Source organism: Carcharhinus amblyrhynchos, chromosome 11 (assembly GCF_965287045.1).
Source record: "Carcharhinus amblyrhynchos chromosome 11, sCarAmb.v2.hapA, whole genome shotgun sequence".
NCBI lineage: Eukaryota > Metazoa > Chordata > Chondrichthyes > Carcharhiniformes > Carcharhinidae > Carcharhinus > Carcharhinus amblyrhynchos.
The window spans coordinates 13,642,665-13,659,134 of record NC_137334.1 but is presented as its reverse complement, the minus strand read 5'-3'; the positions used below and the strand labels follow the sequence as shown (position 1 = coordinate 13,659,134).

Here is a 16,470-nt window from a genome sequence, read left to right as displayed (position 1 = left end):
CGATGATTCTGGGCCAGGTCTATCTCGAATATGGTTAAGCAGTGATGATTGTGTGTGTGTGTGAGAGAGATCTAGAGTGTGTTCAGGGTGATGCCAGACTGCCTTTAATCGCGGTTCTGGAGGGGGGCGTGTGTATGTGTGTGTGTGTAATGCGATAGTCCCCGTTTCCTTAATGCTTTCTCAATCCTCAGTACGTGTGGAGCAGTCCAAGAGAGAGCAGGAGAGAGAGAGAGCAAGAGAGAGAGAGAACACACACACTCTCTCTCACTCACACACACACACACACAGGAACAGGACATCAGAGGCGGCACAACCCTTAAAAAAACATCCAAAAGTAAGGGAGTGGGAGCCGCACTTTTCGCGTGGAAGAACTTTCTCTTTCAACTTGTGCCTCTTTTGCGACGGGGGCGAAGTTTGGAGGAGCGCTTTCTGATCGCCCAAGGGTCAGTTTGCCTCACAGTTGGCTTCAGCCAGTTCCCCAACTGGGAAAGGCTCCCTCTCCCTCTGTGTGTGTGACTGTGCCTGGGACTGGGAGTCTTCTTTTCCCCCCTTCCCACTTCCCTTTGCCTCTTGTGTGGACCGCGTTTTATCTGGTGTTAAGACCATCTCTGAGGATGTAACAGGGGGAGAGAGAGAGAGAGAGAGAGGGGGACCGGCTACCGACAGAGGAAGTGACACCAGCTTAAAGAGAAGAGGACACTTTTCTTCTCGTTCTGTAATTTGTTACTTTTGGAGACAGGGAGAACAAACTGCCCCTCCGGGGGGGGGAAAAAAAATCAACGGTGAAACGTCGGGAGAAGGGAATTGTGTGTGTGCCCAGAGAGAGGAGACAGAATCACAATCTCAGCAACGTGGGACTAGAAGACAAATCCAGGATATAACGGGGAGAAGACCAGAAGTGGATTGTACAAAAAAAAAATCTCAGACACTCAAACTGCCCCTCCGGGGGTAGGGAAAGGGGGCAAAACAGACAGGGGACAAGGCTGTGCCGGAGGAGGGATAGATGTTCACCAGCATGGGGTCAGCCGCTCTCTTGTGGATCACTGGCTGTTGCTTAATGAAACTTGGCTTTGGACAGAACGGTAGGACATTTTTCCCTCTCAAATTTCCCCGCGATGTTTAAAGATCCCCCCCCCCCCCGTTCCTTGTTCCTCCCGTGTGGGGGGGAGGGGGAGGTGTGTGTGGGATGGGGAAGGAGTTTATATCTAATCCTGCTCCTTCTCTGTCTCCGTCTTGACAAGAGAATTGTAGCTTCCCGCATTCTATCAGGTGTTTCTAGCTGGACTTGCTGGATGGAGGTTGCCGCATTGTAAATGTGTCTGTTTCTGTTCTAAAGCGTTTTCTTATCCCACCTCCCGGCCTACAGATGTGGAATTTTGGCGGCTGTTTTAAGGACACATCTGGATTAAATAAAAACGTTTCTTTTTTGCACCAAAACAAAACAAGAATAGGAAAGGTTGGGGATGAGGGGGTGGCGATGGTGGTGGGGGGGGGGGGAGGCTATCCAGGAAACAGGGGCAATCCCCCTTAGTCGGTGTAACTGTCTCACCCCCCGCCCCGGTCCGGTAGACTGTGGGGTTCTCACCACAGGTAAAGAGGGGGATTGAGAGTCAGGGCCACCGGGTAACATGTCCCTCCAAATTCCACTCAGCAGCATCTAATGTTGGGGATTACATGGGTGGCAAAAAATAGGAGAGGGACTTCTAGTCTCCCTCTGTGTCCCTGCAACTGTCCCCGTCTCTTTGCGGTGTGTGTGTTTCTCTATGCTGTGTGTGTCTCTTTCCGCTGTGTGTGTGTCTCTCTCTCTATACTGTATGTGTCTCTGTGTCTCTCCCTCTGTCTCTCAGCTGTCTGTCTCTCACTCTCTCTATGCTGTGTATCTGTCTCCGCTGTATGTGCCTCTGCTGTGTCTCTCGTTCTGTCTCTATGCTGTGTGTATCTCTCTGTCCCTCTGCTGTGTGTGTGACTCTATCTCTCTATGCTGTGTGTATCTCTCTGTCCCTCTGCTGTGTGTGTGACTCTATCTCTCTCTGCTGTGTGTGTCTCTCTGTCTCCCTCTTGTCCCTCTGCTGCGTGTGTGTTTATCTCTGTCTCTCTCCTGTCTCTCTGCTGTGCGTCTCTCTTTCTCTGTCTGTCTGTCCTGTCTCTCTTTCTGTCCTTCGGCTGTGTGTCTCTCTCTGCTGTGTGTGTGTGTCTCTCTCTGCTGTGTGTGTGTCTCTCTCTGCTGTGTGTGTGTCTCTCTCTGCTGTGTGTGTCTCTCTGTCTCTCTCCTGTCTCTCTGCGGTGTGTCTCTCTTTCTCTGTCTGTCTGTCCTGTCTCTCTCTTTCTGTCCTTCTGCTGTGTGTCTCTCTCTGCTGTGTATGTGTGTCTCTCTCTGTCTCTCTCTCTCTCTGCTGTGTGTCTGTTTCTCTGGCTCTCTCCTGTCTTTCTGTTGTGTGTGTCTGTTTCTTTTTCTATCTGCCCCTCTATCTTTTCCCCATTCTGGGTATCCGTCTCCCTCTCGCAGTGTGAGAGGTTCTCACGGGTTAGCCAGCTCCCCTGTACGGAGAGCACTGTATGGGGTTGGATTTCACACAGGAATCCGGTTTCTCTAAGCGCTTCCACAGATATTGGTTCCCTGGGCTGTTCAGGGATTGGTGTTTTAATCTGGCTGCAATGCCTGCCCAATCCCCCTGTTAGCGGGATAGATACCCCCTCCGTCCCTTCCTTCCGCTCCCCACCAGCAAACAGCAGACCCCCGGACACTTCAAGACCCTCTCTCCTTCTCCCTCTCCCCTTCTCCCTCTTTCTGCCTTGTTTCTCTCTCTCTCTGTTTCTCCCTCTCTTTTTCCCTCTTTCTCTCCCTCAATCCTGATGATGGAGTTCCCAGTCTGTGTATTCAGCGGCTGGGCAGGTTTTATCCCGGGAGAGTGTCTACCCCGGACAGGGTTATCCCGGGGTTTTATCCCGGGTTTCAGTGCCTCCAGCCTGTCCAGAGGAATCTGGGACCCGGCTGAAGCTGCTGTGTAATTTCCTCTTTACAATTTCCCTGAACATTCCCAGCTCCCGGACTGGGAAAAGATTCCAGTGCTCATTCTAAAGCCACACAATTCCTACTGGGAGGGAAATCCTTCCTCTGCCCAGAACAGCCAGTGTTCAACAGGCTGCCTCTCTCCCGCTCATCCTCACTCTCTCCCCTTCCCTCCTCCTCACTCTCTCCCCTTCCCCCCTCCTCACTCTCTCCCCTTCCCCCTCCTCACTCTCTCCCCTTCCCTCCTCCTCACTCTCTCCCCTTCCCCCCTCCTCACTCTCTCCCCTTCCCCCCTCCTCATTCTCTCCCCTTCCCCCTCCTCACTCTCTCCCCTTCCCTCCTCCTCACTCTCTCCCCTTCCCTCCTCCTCACTCTCTCCCCTTCCCCCCTCCTCACTCTCTCCCCTTCCCCCCTCCTCACTCTCTCCCCTTCCCCCCTCCTCACTCTCTCCCCTTCCCTCCTCCTCACTCTCTCCCCTTCCCCCCTCCTCACTCTCTCCCCTTCCCCCCTCCTCACTCTCTCCCCTTCCCTCCTCCTCACTCTCTCCCCTTCCCCCCTCCTCACTCTCTTCCCTTCCCTCCTCCTCACTCTCTCCCCTTCCCTCCTCCTCACTCTCTCCCCTTCCCCCCTCACTCTCTCCCCTTCCCCCCTCCTCACTCTCTCCCCTTCCCCCCTCCTCACTCTCTCCCCTTCCCCCCTCCTCACTCTCTCCCCTTCCCCCTCCTCACTCTCTCCCCTTCCCTCCTCCTCACTCTCTCCCCTTCCCTCCTCCTCACTCTCTCCCCTTCCCTCACTCTCCCCCCTTCCCTCCTCCTCTCTCCCTCCCCTTCCCTCCTCCTCACTCTCTCCCCTTCCCTCTCTTTCCCTCTGCCTTTGCAAACTCCCCTGTAGTTATCCCTAAGAGCTGACCAACCTTTTTAAATCCAAGTCACTGAGGTTCTAACATCACCCTCTGGAGTTTTTAACAGGACGCCGAGCTCTGAACTGCCCCAGGAGTTCAAATCCTGTGAGAATTTAAAATCAGCTTTTACACAGAAAACAACAGCTTGTAAATAAATGGCTGTAAAACTGATGATAACAATATCGGGATTGAGGCTCAATATTTCACTGTTGGTTAAGGAATGTGGGCTTTATTAAATGTACTGATTGTATATAGAGCTGGATACAGGGGGATATGGCTGCAGTTTATGGCGGAGATGGTTACAGTGCAGGATATGGGAAGAGTGAAAGTTAAAATAATTGAGAGGAACCTCACTGATTCTCACTACCCCGACAACCAAAGGCTGTCCCTGGAAACCGAAACCCCAGTGGATTTCCCTGTCTCTGCCACAGGGGTGGCATCTCTCACAGTAGTGGAGATCATCACACACCAGTGATCTACCCTGACACCTTCTGGTCGGTATGGCTCAGTTACTCAGTGACGGTGCAATGTGTGCACTCTGTCTGCGGTGGGGATATGATGAATCAGGGTGAACCAGCCCCTTTATATTAAAAAAACATTTAGGCATAGGCCAGATATCTCTCCTGACATAGGTGGAGAAATACAGACACCATTCTGAGCAAACATACAACCCCTATTGATTGTAGGGAAAGAGGCTATTCACCCCATCGGGTCTGCACTAATTCTCCGAAAGAGCATCCCCCAAGCCACTTCCCTCCACCCTATCCCCGTAACCCAATGCATTTAACATGGCTAATTCCCCCAACATACACGTCTTTGGACACTAAGGGACAATTTAGCATGGCTAGTCCACCTAACCTACACATCTTTGGACATTAAGGGGCATTCCGTCTTTCCAGGGAGAACAATCTCAGTTTATTCAATCTCTCATCATAGCTGATACCCTCCATACCAGGTAACATCCTGGTCAACCTTTTCTTCACTCTCTCCAAAGCCTCCCCGTCCTAGTAGTGTGGCAACCAGAATTGGACACAGTGTTCAAAATGTGGCCTAACCAACGTTTTACATACCTGTAATATAATTTGCTAACTTTTATACTCAGTTTAAGCATTAGACTGAAGTTTCACCTTCTTTAGCTCCTCTGAATTTCTCTCTCATTTCTCCTGTATTCTGACTTAGCCTGATCCAAGCAATCTTACTCCATCCTGCATTGTCACTGTGTGGAACCCAAGTTTCATCACACATAGTCTGCTGTTCCTGAATCATTGACCGCCTCTACAATGCCTTCAGACTCAAGCTTGGCCAGTGCAGAATCATTACTTATTGATTGCACTCTTTTCCAACCTACTGTGTCCTTTGCTGGGATGGAGGGGGGCAGCAGTACAAACCACTGTGTTGACTGAGGGATACATTTTGGCCAGGACCCCAGGGGAACTCCCCTGCTCTCCTTTGAATAGTGTCGTGGGATCATTGACAAGGATCCTCACTTAATAACCCACCCAAAAGATGGAATGTTGGGCAGTGCAAAACTCCCTCAAAACAGCACTGAAGTGCGAGTCTAGACATTATTCCCAAGAATTAAATATTTTGGCTTATCCCACCAGCAGGATTTCCCAGTCCCACCAAAGTGAATGGTATGGTGGCACAGTGGTTAGCTCTGCTGCCTCACAGCACCAGCGACCCAGGTTCAATTCCGGCCTTGGGTCACTGTCTGTGTGGAGTCTGCACATTCTCCCTGTGTCTGCATGGGTTTCCTCCGGGTGCTCCGGTTTGTTCCCACACTCCAGAGATGTGCTGATTAGGTGGATTGGCCAGGCTAAATTGATCCTTTGTGTCAGGAGGATTCGGAGGGTAAATATATGGAGTTATAGGGATAGGGTCTGGGTTGGATAGTTGTTGGTGCAGGCTTGATGGGCCGAATGGCCTCCTTCTGCACTGTAGATTCTATAATGGGGTTTTGATTGACATGCTGCACTTTATGCCCCAGGCCACAACGGGACAGTAATGTTCCACTCCAAGCCTTCAGAGCAGGGTTCAAACTCAATAAAAGCCTGAGTACCCAGATAGGTTGTTGCTTCTGATCCTCAGCACAGCGTGTAACTCATTACCATTACTCTCAGCGCAGTGCAGATATCCCTCACCACTTGCCCACCTCTAGGCTGCTGATGGAAGATTGGCGCTATTTTTGTTTCCTCCTGTAACCAAGCTGTGTTTTAAAACCAGCAGTGAGGGAAGGTCCATTTTCCTTTTCTGTCTGCGCGTGAACGATGAAAGGCTCCCCTGCCTTTTTTGGGCTGTGTTTGGTTTCTGAAGGAAATGTTTTGAGGCTGCTTGGAGGGTAGTTTGGTGCGGGGATCAGTCATTAGCTGGGAACTCAACCCAAGCGAGCGAGTTTGTGCTGTTGGCTTGGCGCGCTGCTGTCAAAACTCTGCCTCTTGTCCATCCAAATGAGACCGTTGCCATGCCAGTGTCAGCACCAAGTTCTCCCGGTTCTGTTCCAGCACAGGCTGTATACCCAGATTAAAGGCCATTGTTGCTGCCCTGGTAAAAATATAGAAAGGCAGAATTGCCACCACTCAGCAACTTTCAGAACACTCTGAGCATCCTAAAGTGCTCCACCACCAAATAAGCACTTTTAAAGTGTGCTCACTGTTGTACTGGAGGAAATGCATCAGCCAGCACACAAGCTTACACTGAAAGCAATGTGATTGTGGTGGGCATGGTGGCACAGTGGATAGCGCTGCTGCCTCACAATGCCAGGGACCCAGGTTCGATTCCCAGTGTGGGTCTGAGCGGAGTCTGCGCCTTCTCCCCATGTCTGCATGGGTTTTCTCCTGGTGCTCTGGTTTCCTCCCACGCTCCAAAGGTGTGTGGGTTAGGTAGGTTGGCCACGCCAAGTTGACCCCAGTTTCGGGGGGATTAGCAGGGTAACAATGTGAGGTTACGGGAATAGGGTGGAATTGTTGTCAATGGGCTGAACGGCCTCCTTCTGTACGTAGGGATTCTATGAAAGACATGCTGGATAGGTGCATTGGCCATGCTAAATTCTCCCTCAAGCGCCGGAGTGTGGCGACTAGGAGATTTTCACAGTAACTTCATTGCAGTGTTAATGTAAGCCTACTTGTGACACGAATAAATAAGCTTGAATAGCCCGTTCCAATGATGTTAGTTTTGGGTTAATATGTTAAACTTTTAAACTTAACGTTAAACTAAAAATATGTATCCACGTGTTACTGGTACCCGCGGAGTGCTGTTTGATTGGGAGTGCCAAGATGTTGGGCTCACAAATAAGGGTGTGCGTCCAGGTGGGGCTATTGGGAGTCTTGGAGAGTAGACTGGAGGTGAGAGGGATTCTCAAACACCCTCTGCCTCTGTGCTTCTCATTGGCAGGGTCTCTGTGAGCTTTGGAGAGTTGCTGTAAAGCCTCTTGGCGCAGGTATGCTATGTGGTCACATTGTGGAGGGAGTGATTGGTGAAGGTAATGGATAGTTGTCTGATCAGCCAGGGCTGCTTTGTCCTGGATGGTGTTGAGTTTCTGGAATGGTGTTGGAGCAGCACCCATCTAGACAAGTGGAGAGTCGTGTGTGTGTGTGTGGACGCTCTGTTTTTTAATAGGTGCGGCTTGAGGGTTAAATGAGACACGAGAAGCTGGAAAAATGCATTGTCTGAGCTGTCTATTTTAGGAATAAATACTTTTAAAAAATTAGACCCAGCACACGTTCCAAGGCAACATGTAATCAGTTACATTGAATCCACGTGTAGCCTTGCATTTGGATGAATCCCCATAATTAACTTTACTTACAAGGAATTTGAATAATAACTTGAATATGGGCTGCACCCCAGCACAAACAGATGAGGCCTATATATGTGTAAATACGGTATGAGAAGGCATTGATGGCTCTGCTTTTAAATCCATATGACTCAGAAAGCTGGTTAATAACAGATCCTGAGCAAATGAACTGTAATCAGGGTGGTATAAACTGTCTGATTCCAATCGCTTCTCCCTCTCCACATCCAGGCTCTGCCGCACACACGGACACATGCACACACACAAAGGCACGCGCATAGACACACACACAAAGACACACAGACAGAGGTTTGCACATAGACACACAGAGGTACACACATAGTCACATGCACATAGACGCACACACAGAGGTACACACATAGTCACATGCACATAGACGCACACACAGAGGTACACACATAGTCACATGCACATAGACGCACACACAGAGGTACACACATAGTCACATGCACATAGACGCACACACAGAGGTACACACATAGTCACATGCACATAGACGCACACACAGAGGTACACACATTGTCACATGCACATAGACGCACACACAGAGGTACACACATAGTCACATGCACATAGACGCACACACAGAGGTACACACATAGTCACATGCACATAGACGCACACACAGAGGTACACACATAGACAGACACACACACACAGACACACACAAAGGCACAAACAGCTGATGTGATCAGCCTCTGTCTGATGGTCACTTGATAGTCTGCGAGGTCAGTGTAACCGCTGGAGAGATTGCGATCAGTAAGTCATTTGCTTGTTTAAAACTTTAGCCAACCTGTTTGTAGTTTTGGGAATCCTGCTGTGGCCATGGAAATCCTTACTGAAACTACATCCCAGCACCTTCCCAGCCTTGCATCCCTTGTTTCCCCTGCCCTGAACCCCATCCCCCTGACACACATGCCCCCCCCCATCTCCCACAGACGCCTCCCCATTCCCCCATTGTCCCCCACACACGCCACCATTCCCCCACCTCCACAGACACCCCCATCCTCCCACACGCGCCCCCCCCACCTCCACCCTCCATCCCCCATAGACAACAACCCCCCCAATTCCCCCACCAATTCACTGGCCAGTGGGTTGGAAAGGCTGTGGCTTCACAGACGTACCCCCAGGACTTGAAATTGACACAGGCCCACGCAGTGCCAAGGGAGTACGGCACGGTCAGAGGTACTGCATTTCGGAGGAAATGCTGAACTGTGGGCACTGTCTGATGGGGGCAACGGATCCCTTATGGCACTACGTTGAGAAGGAGCAAGGGACCTTTCTCTGGCATCCTGTCCCTCAACCAACATCATTTAATCAGGATACGCACTCATTTATCTGATCGCCATTAGTGGGATCTTGCTGTGCACAATTTGGCTGCTGTCTTTCCCATGTTAAAACAGTGACCGCTCTCCTGGGCTTGTGAAAGGGGATTTTAATCTTCTTTCACAGGACAATCGTGCAGTTGGCAAGGCCAGAATTTGTTGCCCATACCTAATTGCCCTTGTACCGAGTGGCTTGCAAGGCTATTTCCCGAGTGGCTCGGTGGCACAGTGGTTAGCACTGCTGCCTCACAGCGCCAGGGACCCGGGTTCAATTCCCGGCTTGGGTCACTGTCTGTGTGGAGTCTGCACACTCTCCCCGTGGCTGCGTGGGTTTCCTCCAGGTGCTCTAGTTCCCTCCCACGGTCCAAAGATGTGCTGGTTTGGTGCATTGGCCGTGCTAATTTGCCCCTTAGTGTCCCGGGATGTATAAGGTAGAGGGAATAACGGGGTAAATAGGTGGGGTTACGGGGATAGGGCCAGGGTGGGATTCTTGTTGGTGGAGACTCAATGGGCTGAATGGCCTTCTGCACTGTGGGGTTCCTATGATTCTATGATGATTTCAGAGAGCAGCTAAGAGTCAACCCTGCAATTTTTTGGTCTGGTTTCTAGGTCCAATTAAGAACATAAGAACATAAGAAATAGGAGTAGGAGTAGGCCATCTAGCCCTTCGAGCCTGCCCCGCCATTCAATAAGATCATGGCTGATCTGTCGCTGCTCAGTTCCACTTTCCCGCCCTCTCCCCATAACCCTTAATCCCCTCTCTTATCAAAAACCCATCAACCCGCGTCTTAAAAATATTTAGCGAGGCAGCCTCCACCACTTCAACGGGCAGAGAATTCCAGAGATTCACCACCCTTTGAGTGAAGAAGTTCCTCCTCAACTCCGTTCTAAACCGCCCCCCCCTTTATCTTGAGGCTGTGCCCCCTAGTCCTACTGTCTTCCGGGCAATTCCGATTCTCTTCTGCACTGTGAGGATTCAATGAGATTGATAGGTTTTATTTGGGCTGAGGGCACTAAGGGATATGGAACTAAGGTGGATAAAGGGTAAATGCAGGTCAGCCATGAAGTAACTGAACAGCGGAACAGTCTGACGGGGCTTCCTGCTGTTCCTGTACTCTGATGGTAGAACAGACCCTCATTTAAAAGATCGGTAATTGGAAATAACTGAGCGGCTCGGTGGCACGGTGGTTAGCGCTGCTGCCTCACAGTGCCAGGGACCCGGGTTCAATTCCCGGCTTGGGTCACTGTCTGTGTGGAGTCTGCAAGTCCTCCCCATGTCTGCGTGGGTTTCCTCCGGGTGCTCCAGTTTCCTCCCACAATCCAGCAGTGGCATTTACAACAAATTCACCAGGACTTGATCCTTTGTGGGGGTGGGGGGTGGGGGTGGGGGGGTGGGGGGGAGGGAACTCCCCAGGGTCAAAAAGGTAAATATAGTCCCAGGGGAGAAGGACATGGCCATGCAGTGTCCTGGCAATGGCCTTTGACATGGGTAGATACTGCACTATGCTAACCTGGCAGTGCCAACAAGGCAGTGACAACTTGTACCAGTGACAGACTGGCGGGGAGGGAAAGATGTGCTGGTTGGGTGGATTGGCCATGCTAAATTCTCCCTCAGTGCACCCAAACAGGCGCCGGAGTGTGGTGACTGGGGGATTTTCACAATAACTTAATTGCAGTGTTAATGTCAGCCTACTTGTGACTAATAAATAAGCTTTACTTTAAGTAACTGGCAATCATTTGCAACAAATGAGAAAAGTTATTCTCGTTTGAGTCCAAACAATGTTTCCATGGGAACAGGGCCTGCCCGATGGATTATTTGGCAGAGAAATGGTGTGCCAGGCCAGTGTTATTCCTGGTCAGGTACAGTGCCAAATATGGTGAGGAAGTTAGTTCATTATGTTTGGTTTGATACTTAGCACCATGGAGACCAGGTCACCTGCTGGGGGAGAAGGGAAGTTGTCCTGCTGAATGAAGGGGTTTTGTGTCCTTGGACCCGAATCAGACTGAGCCACCAGAAGGGGAGGGATTCCCTTGCCGTGTATGAAATAAAGCTTCTTTTCAACCGTCAGTTACTCCAGGTATCTGACACCAAATGGAGTCCGATCATCTCCCCTCACTCCTCACTCTCAGAGACTTCTCCAGTTCAAAAAACGACCAGCCATCTTCCTTATAATGGGCTGAATACAGACGTATGCATGAACAGGAGCTGGAGCCGGCCACTTGGCATCTCGAACCTGTTCCACCAACCAATAAGGTCATGGCTGATCTTCCCCCACAATCCTGTTGACCCCTCTGTAACCTTTCACCCCCTTGTTAATCAAGAATCACCTACCTATCTGCCTACCCACCTGCCAGACTGCCTGCTTACCTACTATCCTACCTACCTACATGCCTGCCTACCTACCTACCTGCCTGCCTACCTACCTACCTACCAATCGACCCACCCTACCTACCTACCCACCTACCTGCCTGCTCGCCGACCAATCTATTGATCTATCTAATGGCACAGTGGCACCTTTCCCATGGCTGGGATTCTCCGACTGTGCCCACTGCTGGGATTATCCGGTCCTGCTGGAGATTTGGCGCGGTGCTCATGAAAAGTTAGTCACTCGTGAAAAATTAGGATTAAAACCAGTTCTAACTCCTTGTAAACTATGCCACTTTTCCCCACCCCATTGGACATCCCTGACTAAACCCCAAACCCCCCTGACTCCCCTCTCCCATCCTCCTCATTACTCACCTTTCTCAGCCCCTGACAACCCCACCCCCTCACCCTTGACCACCACCCCCCCGCAACTACCTCCAACCCTGTCCCCCCCACCGCCCCCACCCTCCCCTGTCCCCACCATGTCCTGACCCATATTCCCCCTTCAACCCAAATCAGAAACAGACTATATGGTCACAATTGCACTGTTGTTTGTGGGATCTTGCAGTGCCAATCCCCACTCCCACCTTAACCAGGCTGCTGAAGGTCTGTTGGGCAGTACGGCGGCACAGTGGTTAGCACTGCTGCCTCACAGCACCAGGGGCCTGGGTTCACTTCCCACTTAGGACAGTGTCTGTGTGGAATTTGCATGTTCTCCTCGTGTCTGCATGGGTTTTCCCCAGGTGCTCCGATTTCCTCCCACATTCCAAAGATGTGCGGGTTAGGTGGATTGGCCATGCTAAATTGCCCCTTAGTGTCAGGGGGACTAGCTAGGGTAAATGCATTGGATTATGGGAATAGGGCCTGGATGGGATTGTGGTCGGTGCAGACTTGATGGGCCGAATGGCCTTCTTCTCCACTGTATGATTTAAGATAGAAGCCTCTCTCAGGCCAGATCCATCTCACAGGCCCCAATCTTCCATGGTGACGTTTTCTCAGTAAGTCTAGGAGTTTCCATACAATCACAGGGTCCTCGCACAACTCAGTAAGAGACCATTCAGTCCTTTGGGCAGGTACCAGCTCTTTGAAAGGATGAGCCAGTCAGTGCCACTCTTTCCCATAACATCAAAAACCCTTTCGGTATATCCAGTTTATATTTTTCCTATTGTTTATACTTCACTCTGAATTATATTTTATCCCATCGTCTGGGCACATGATAGAGAGAGAGAGGGAGAGAAAGGAGAGTGTGAGAGTCTGAGAGAGAGAGAGATAGAGGAAATGAGAGAGAGAGAGAAAGATAGGAGATTGGAGGCTTCTGAGAGGGAGAGAAATAGAGAGAGAGTGTGAGAGTCTGAGAGAGAGCGAGAGATAGAGAGAGAGAAAGGAGAGTGTGAGAGTCTGAGAGTCTGAGAGAGAGAGAGCGAGAGATAGAGAGAGAGAAAGGAGAGTGTGAGAGTCTGAGAGAGAGAGAGATAGAGAGAAAGAGAGAGAGAAAGGAGATTGGAGGGTTCTGAGAAGGAGACAAATAGAAAGGAGAGAGTGAGAGTCTGAGAGAGAGCGAGAGATAGAGAGTGTGACAGTCTGAGAGAGAAAGAGAGAGATAGAGAGAGAGAGAAAGGAGATTGGAGGCCTCTGAGAGGGAGAGAAATGGAGAGAAAGGAGAATGTGAGACTCTGAGAGTAAGAAAGAGGAAGAAAGAGAAGGAGAGTGTGAGAATCTGAGAGTGAAAGAGTCTGAGAGTGAGAGGAAGAGAGAAAGAAAAAAAGGAGAGAGTGAGAGAGAGAAAGGAGAGTGTGAGAGTCTGAGAGTGAAAGAGTGTAAGAGAGAGAGGGAATGGTGGGGCAGGCAGCAGAGAGCTTGCTGAATGGAAGGCAGTGTGAGCTTACAGAGTGAGAGCAGCCTCTACTGGCAAGCAGCCAAATACTTCAATCTTCCCAAAGAGAAAAACACACTCTTCATTCCAGCAGCTGCTGCCGTCTGTCTGCAGCCTGTGAGATGTCAGTCGAGATCTGGGTTGGGGAAAAGTGCCTCGAAACACTTACTTATCAATTGCCAAATTGGAGAGCCCCCCTTCCCTCCGCCCCCATTTCAGTTCCCTCCGGGCTCCCCTGATGGTACGGCACAGACCCAGGATCAGAGCTGGCTGAATCTCTCACGGCTGAATATAGATGTATTTCTGATATAAAACGGGTTAAAGGGATACGGGCAACGGGTGGGGAGGAGGATTTGAGACCAGGGAGAGATCAGCCATGATCTGGTTGAATGGCGGAGCAGGCTCGAAGGGCTGAACTGCCTGCTCCTGCTCCTAATTCCAAAGTTCCTCACTAACTTTGAGTGACTAAGAGGTGGCACGACGTTGAGTGATGGGGAGGGTGGTGGTAAAGTGGGCGGGGGGGGGGTTGCTGTGGAAATCCCACAAGAGCCCCTCCACGTTTTATCATTAGTTCAATCTTTCACTGGTATTTTTTGATTTGATTTATTATTGTCACGTGTATTAGCATACAGCGAGAAGTATTGTGTCTTGCGCGCTATACAGACAAAGCATACCGTTCATAGAGAAGGAAAGGAGAGAGTGCAGAATGGAGTGTTACAGTCATAACTGGGGTGTAGAAAAAGATCAACTTAGTGCGAGATAAGCCCATTCAAAAGTCTGACAGCAGCAGGGGAGAAGCTGTTCTGGAGCCGGCTGGTACGAGATCTCAGACTTCTGTATTTTTTTCCTAAAGGAAGAAGGTGGAACAGAATATGTCCTGAGTACGTGGGATCCTAAAGTTAAAGTTTATTTATTAGTCACACGCAAGGCTTACTTTAACACGGCAATGAAGTTACTGTGAAATTCCCCTAGTCGCCACAGCCATACCAAGCTGTGATACAGCCAGAGAGAATGATTTCTATGGTGCATCTGTAAGAGTTGGTGAGAGTTGGTCGTAGCTGACATACCAAATTTCCTTAGTCTTCTGAGAAAGTAGAGGCATTGGTGGACTTTCTTAAATATAGTGTCGGCATGAGGGGGGGGGGACCAGGACAGGCCCCCCCCCCCACACCATCCCCCAACACAGCCCTGACCCCTCCCCCACTCCCCCTCCCCCAGCACCCCCCCCACCCCCGACACCATCCCCCCAACACAGCCCGAACCCCCCCCCTCCAGCACACCCCCAACACGGCTATGAGGAGAGATTGGGAAAACTTGGTTCGTTTTCACTGGAACAGTGGGGGTTTGGGGCTTGGGGGTTGGAGGGTTGGGGGGTCAGAGGGGGCGGGTGGGGGCGTGGAACAATGGAGGTTGAAGAGTGACCTGATAGAGGTTTACAAGATTCTGAGTGGCAATGGGCAGAGTGGATAATCAGAAGCTCTTTCCTAGGGTGGAAAAGTCAAGTACGAGAGGACATAGGTTTAAGGTGCGTGGGGAAAAGTTTCGAGGAGATACGGGAGGCAAGGTTTTTACACAGAGGGTGGTGAATGTCTGGTAACCGGGGAGGTGGTAGGAGCGGATACGATAGTGGAATTTAAGGGGCATGTAGATGAATACACGTGTAGGATGGGATTGGAAGGATATGGACTCTGTAAGTGGAAAGGTTTTAGTTTAGGCAGGCATCGTGGTCAACACAGGCTTGGAGGGCCGAAGGAAGATTTGACAAAAATACCTAAAAGGTTTCAGATGGTTCCGACTTGCTCTGAGTTTCTCACAAGCTTGGGCAGGGAGCTGCCGTGGCAACAACACGAGGTAGGCCATGGGCTCGGCTCATGGGATTGGTTGATTGGTGCTAGACAAATGCACGTCCTTGCTGCTGAATGAACACTTGCTTCCTTTGAGCCGTGCCCATGGCCTACAGTCAGCGGCCCCCCCCACTACCCCCCCCGTCTTGTTGTCACGGCGCCTCCCAATCCAAGCTTGTGAGAAAATCAGAGCAAGTCGGAAGCATCTGAAATCATTTAGGTATTTTTGTCAAATCTTCCATCGCAGTTACGAGCGACGGGGGCCAGCTGAGCCAAAGGAAAAGTTGTGCGAACATTTTTAACCATGAATTCCTGGGGAGTGAATAACATGTGTGGCAGCGTCTGTCTGCAGGATTCATTTTAAAAACAACTTAACCTCCACACTGGCAGGAGCGCTTGTGGTTGTGCTGATCAGATCCTCCGTTCTTGAATCTCAGTGATGTGGGGAGACCTCTGAAGGCAAGATCACAGAACCATAGAATCCCTACAGTGCAGAAGGAGGCCATTCGGCCCATCGAGTCTCCACCGACCACAATCCTACCCAGCCTCTATCCCCACAAGTCCATGCATTTCTACCCTAGCTAGCCCCCCTGACACTAAGGGGCAATTTAGCACGGCCAATCCATCTAAACCGCACATCTTGGGATGATGGTTCTCTTTAGAACCCGGAGTGGGGATTGAATAAGTGCGTTCAAAACGATAAGGCATCTTGAAAGCGCATTGGTTGCAGGGAGAAGTGTGTCCCCTGTGCCTTAGCTCGAGGTGATGTGGCAAATAACAACTAAAGGATCTATTGATTGAGAAGAACTTTCTAGAACCAAGGGTTGGACAGCCCTATTCCCGATTCACCCATCGTGTCTCCAACCGAGGCCTTCCAGCCCCAGGAATGCATGCCTCCGCTCCCCGTTGGCCCAGGCTTGCATGCTCGCGCTTCATTGGTTCGAGCCTGCTCACGTGACCACTTAAAGGGACCACGCCACCACACACTGACAGAAGGGCTGGTTATCAGAGGGCATGGCTTTTTTTGGTCATTGGCAAAAGAACTGAGCGGAGGAGAACCTTGAGGCCAAAAGAGAAAACGCTGGAAAGTCTCAGCAGGTCTGGCCGCATCGGTAAGGAGAGAAAAGACCCTTTGTCAAAGGGTCATCCAGACTCGAAACGTCAGCTCTTTTCTCCCCTTACACATGCTGCCAGACCTGCTGAGATCTTCCAGCATTACCTCTTCTGGTTTCAGATTCCAGCATCTGCAGTAACTTGCTTTTATCCGGAGAGCCTTTGAGGATTGGTTTTTTTTTAAACACAGTAGGCCGAATTTTCCCATCCCGCCCGCCACGGGAATCCTAG

The 16,470-nt window shown here is 50.6% G+C and overlaps 1 protein-coding gene across 2 annotated transcripts in view; it reads left to right on the top strand.

Annotated features, from left to right (window-relative positions):
• Positions 1-243: 243 nt before the first annotated feature.
• The window catches only part of LOC145349921 (neuropilin-2-like), a 127,588-nt gene continuing 111,361 nt past the window's right edge, over positions 244-16,470 (top strand). For both annotated transcript variants that reach the window (XM_080198591.1, XM_080198592.1), the window contains exon 1: positions 244-1,082. In XM_080198591.1, coding sequence (XP_080054717.1) covers positions 1,004-1,082 — 79 coding nt within the window. In that variant the 5' untranslated portion in view covers positions 244-1,003. The remainder of the gene's footprint in view (positions 1,083-16,470) is intronic.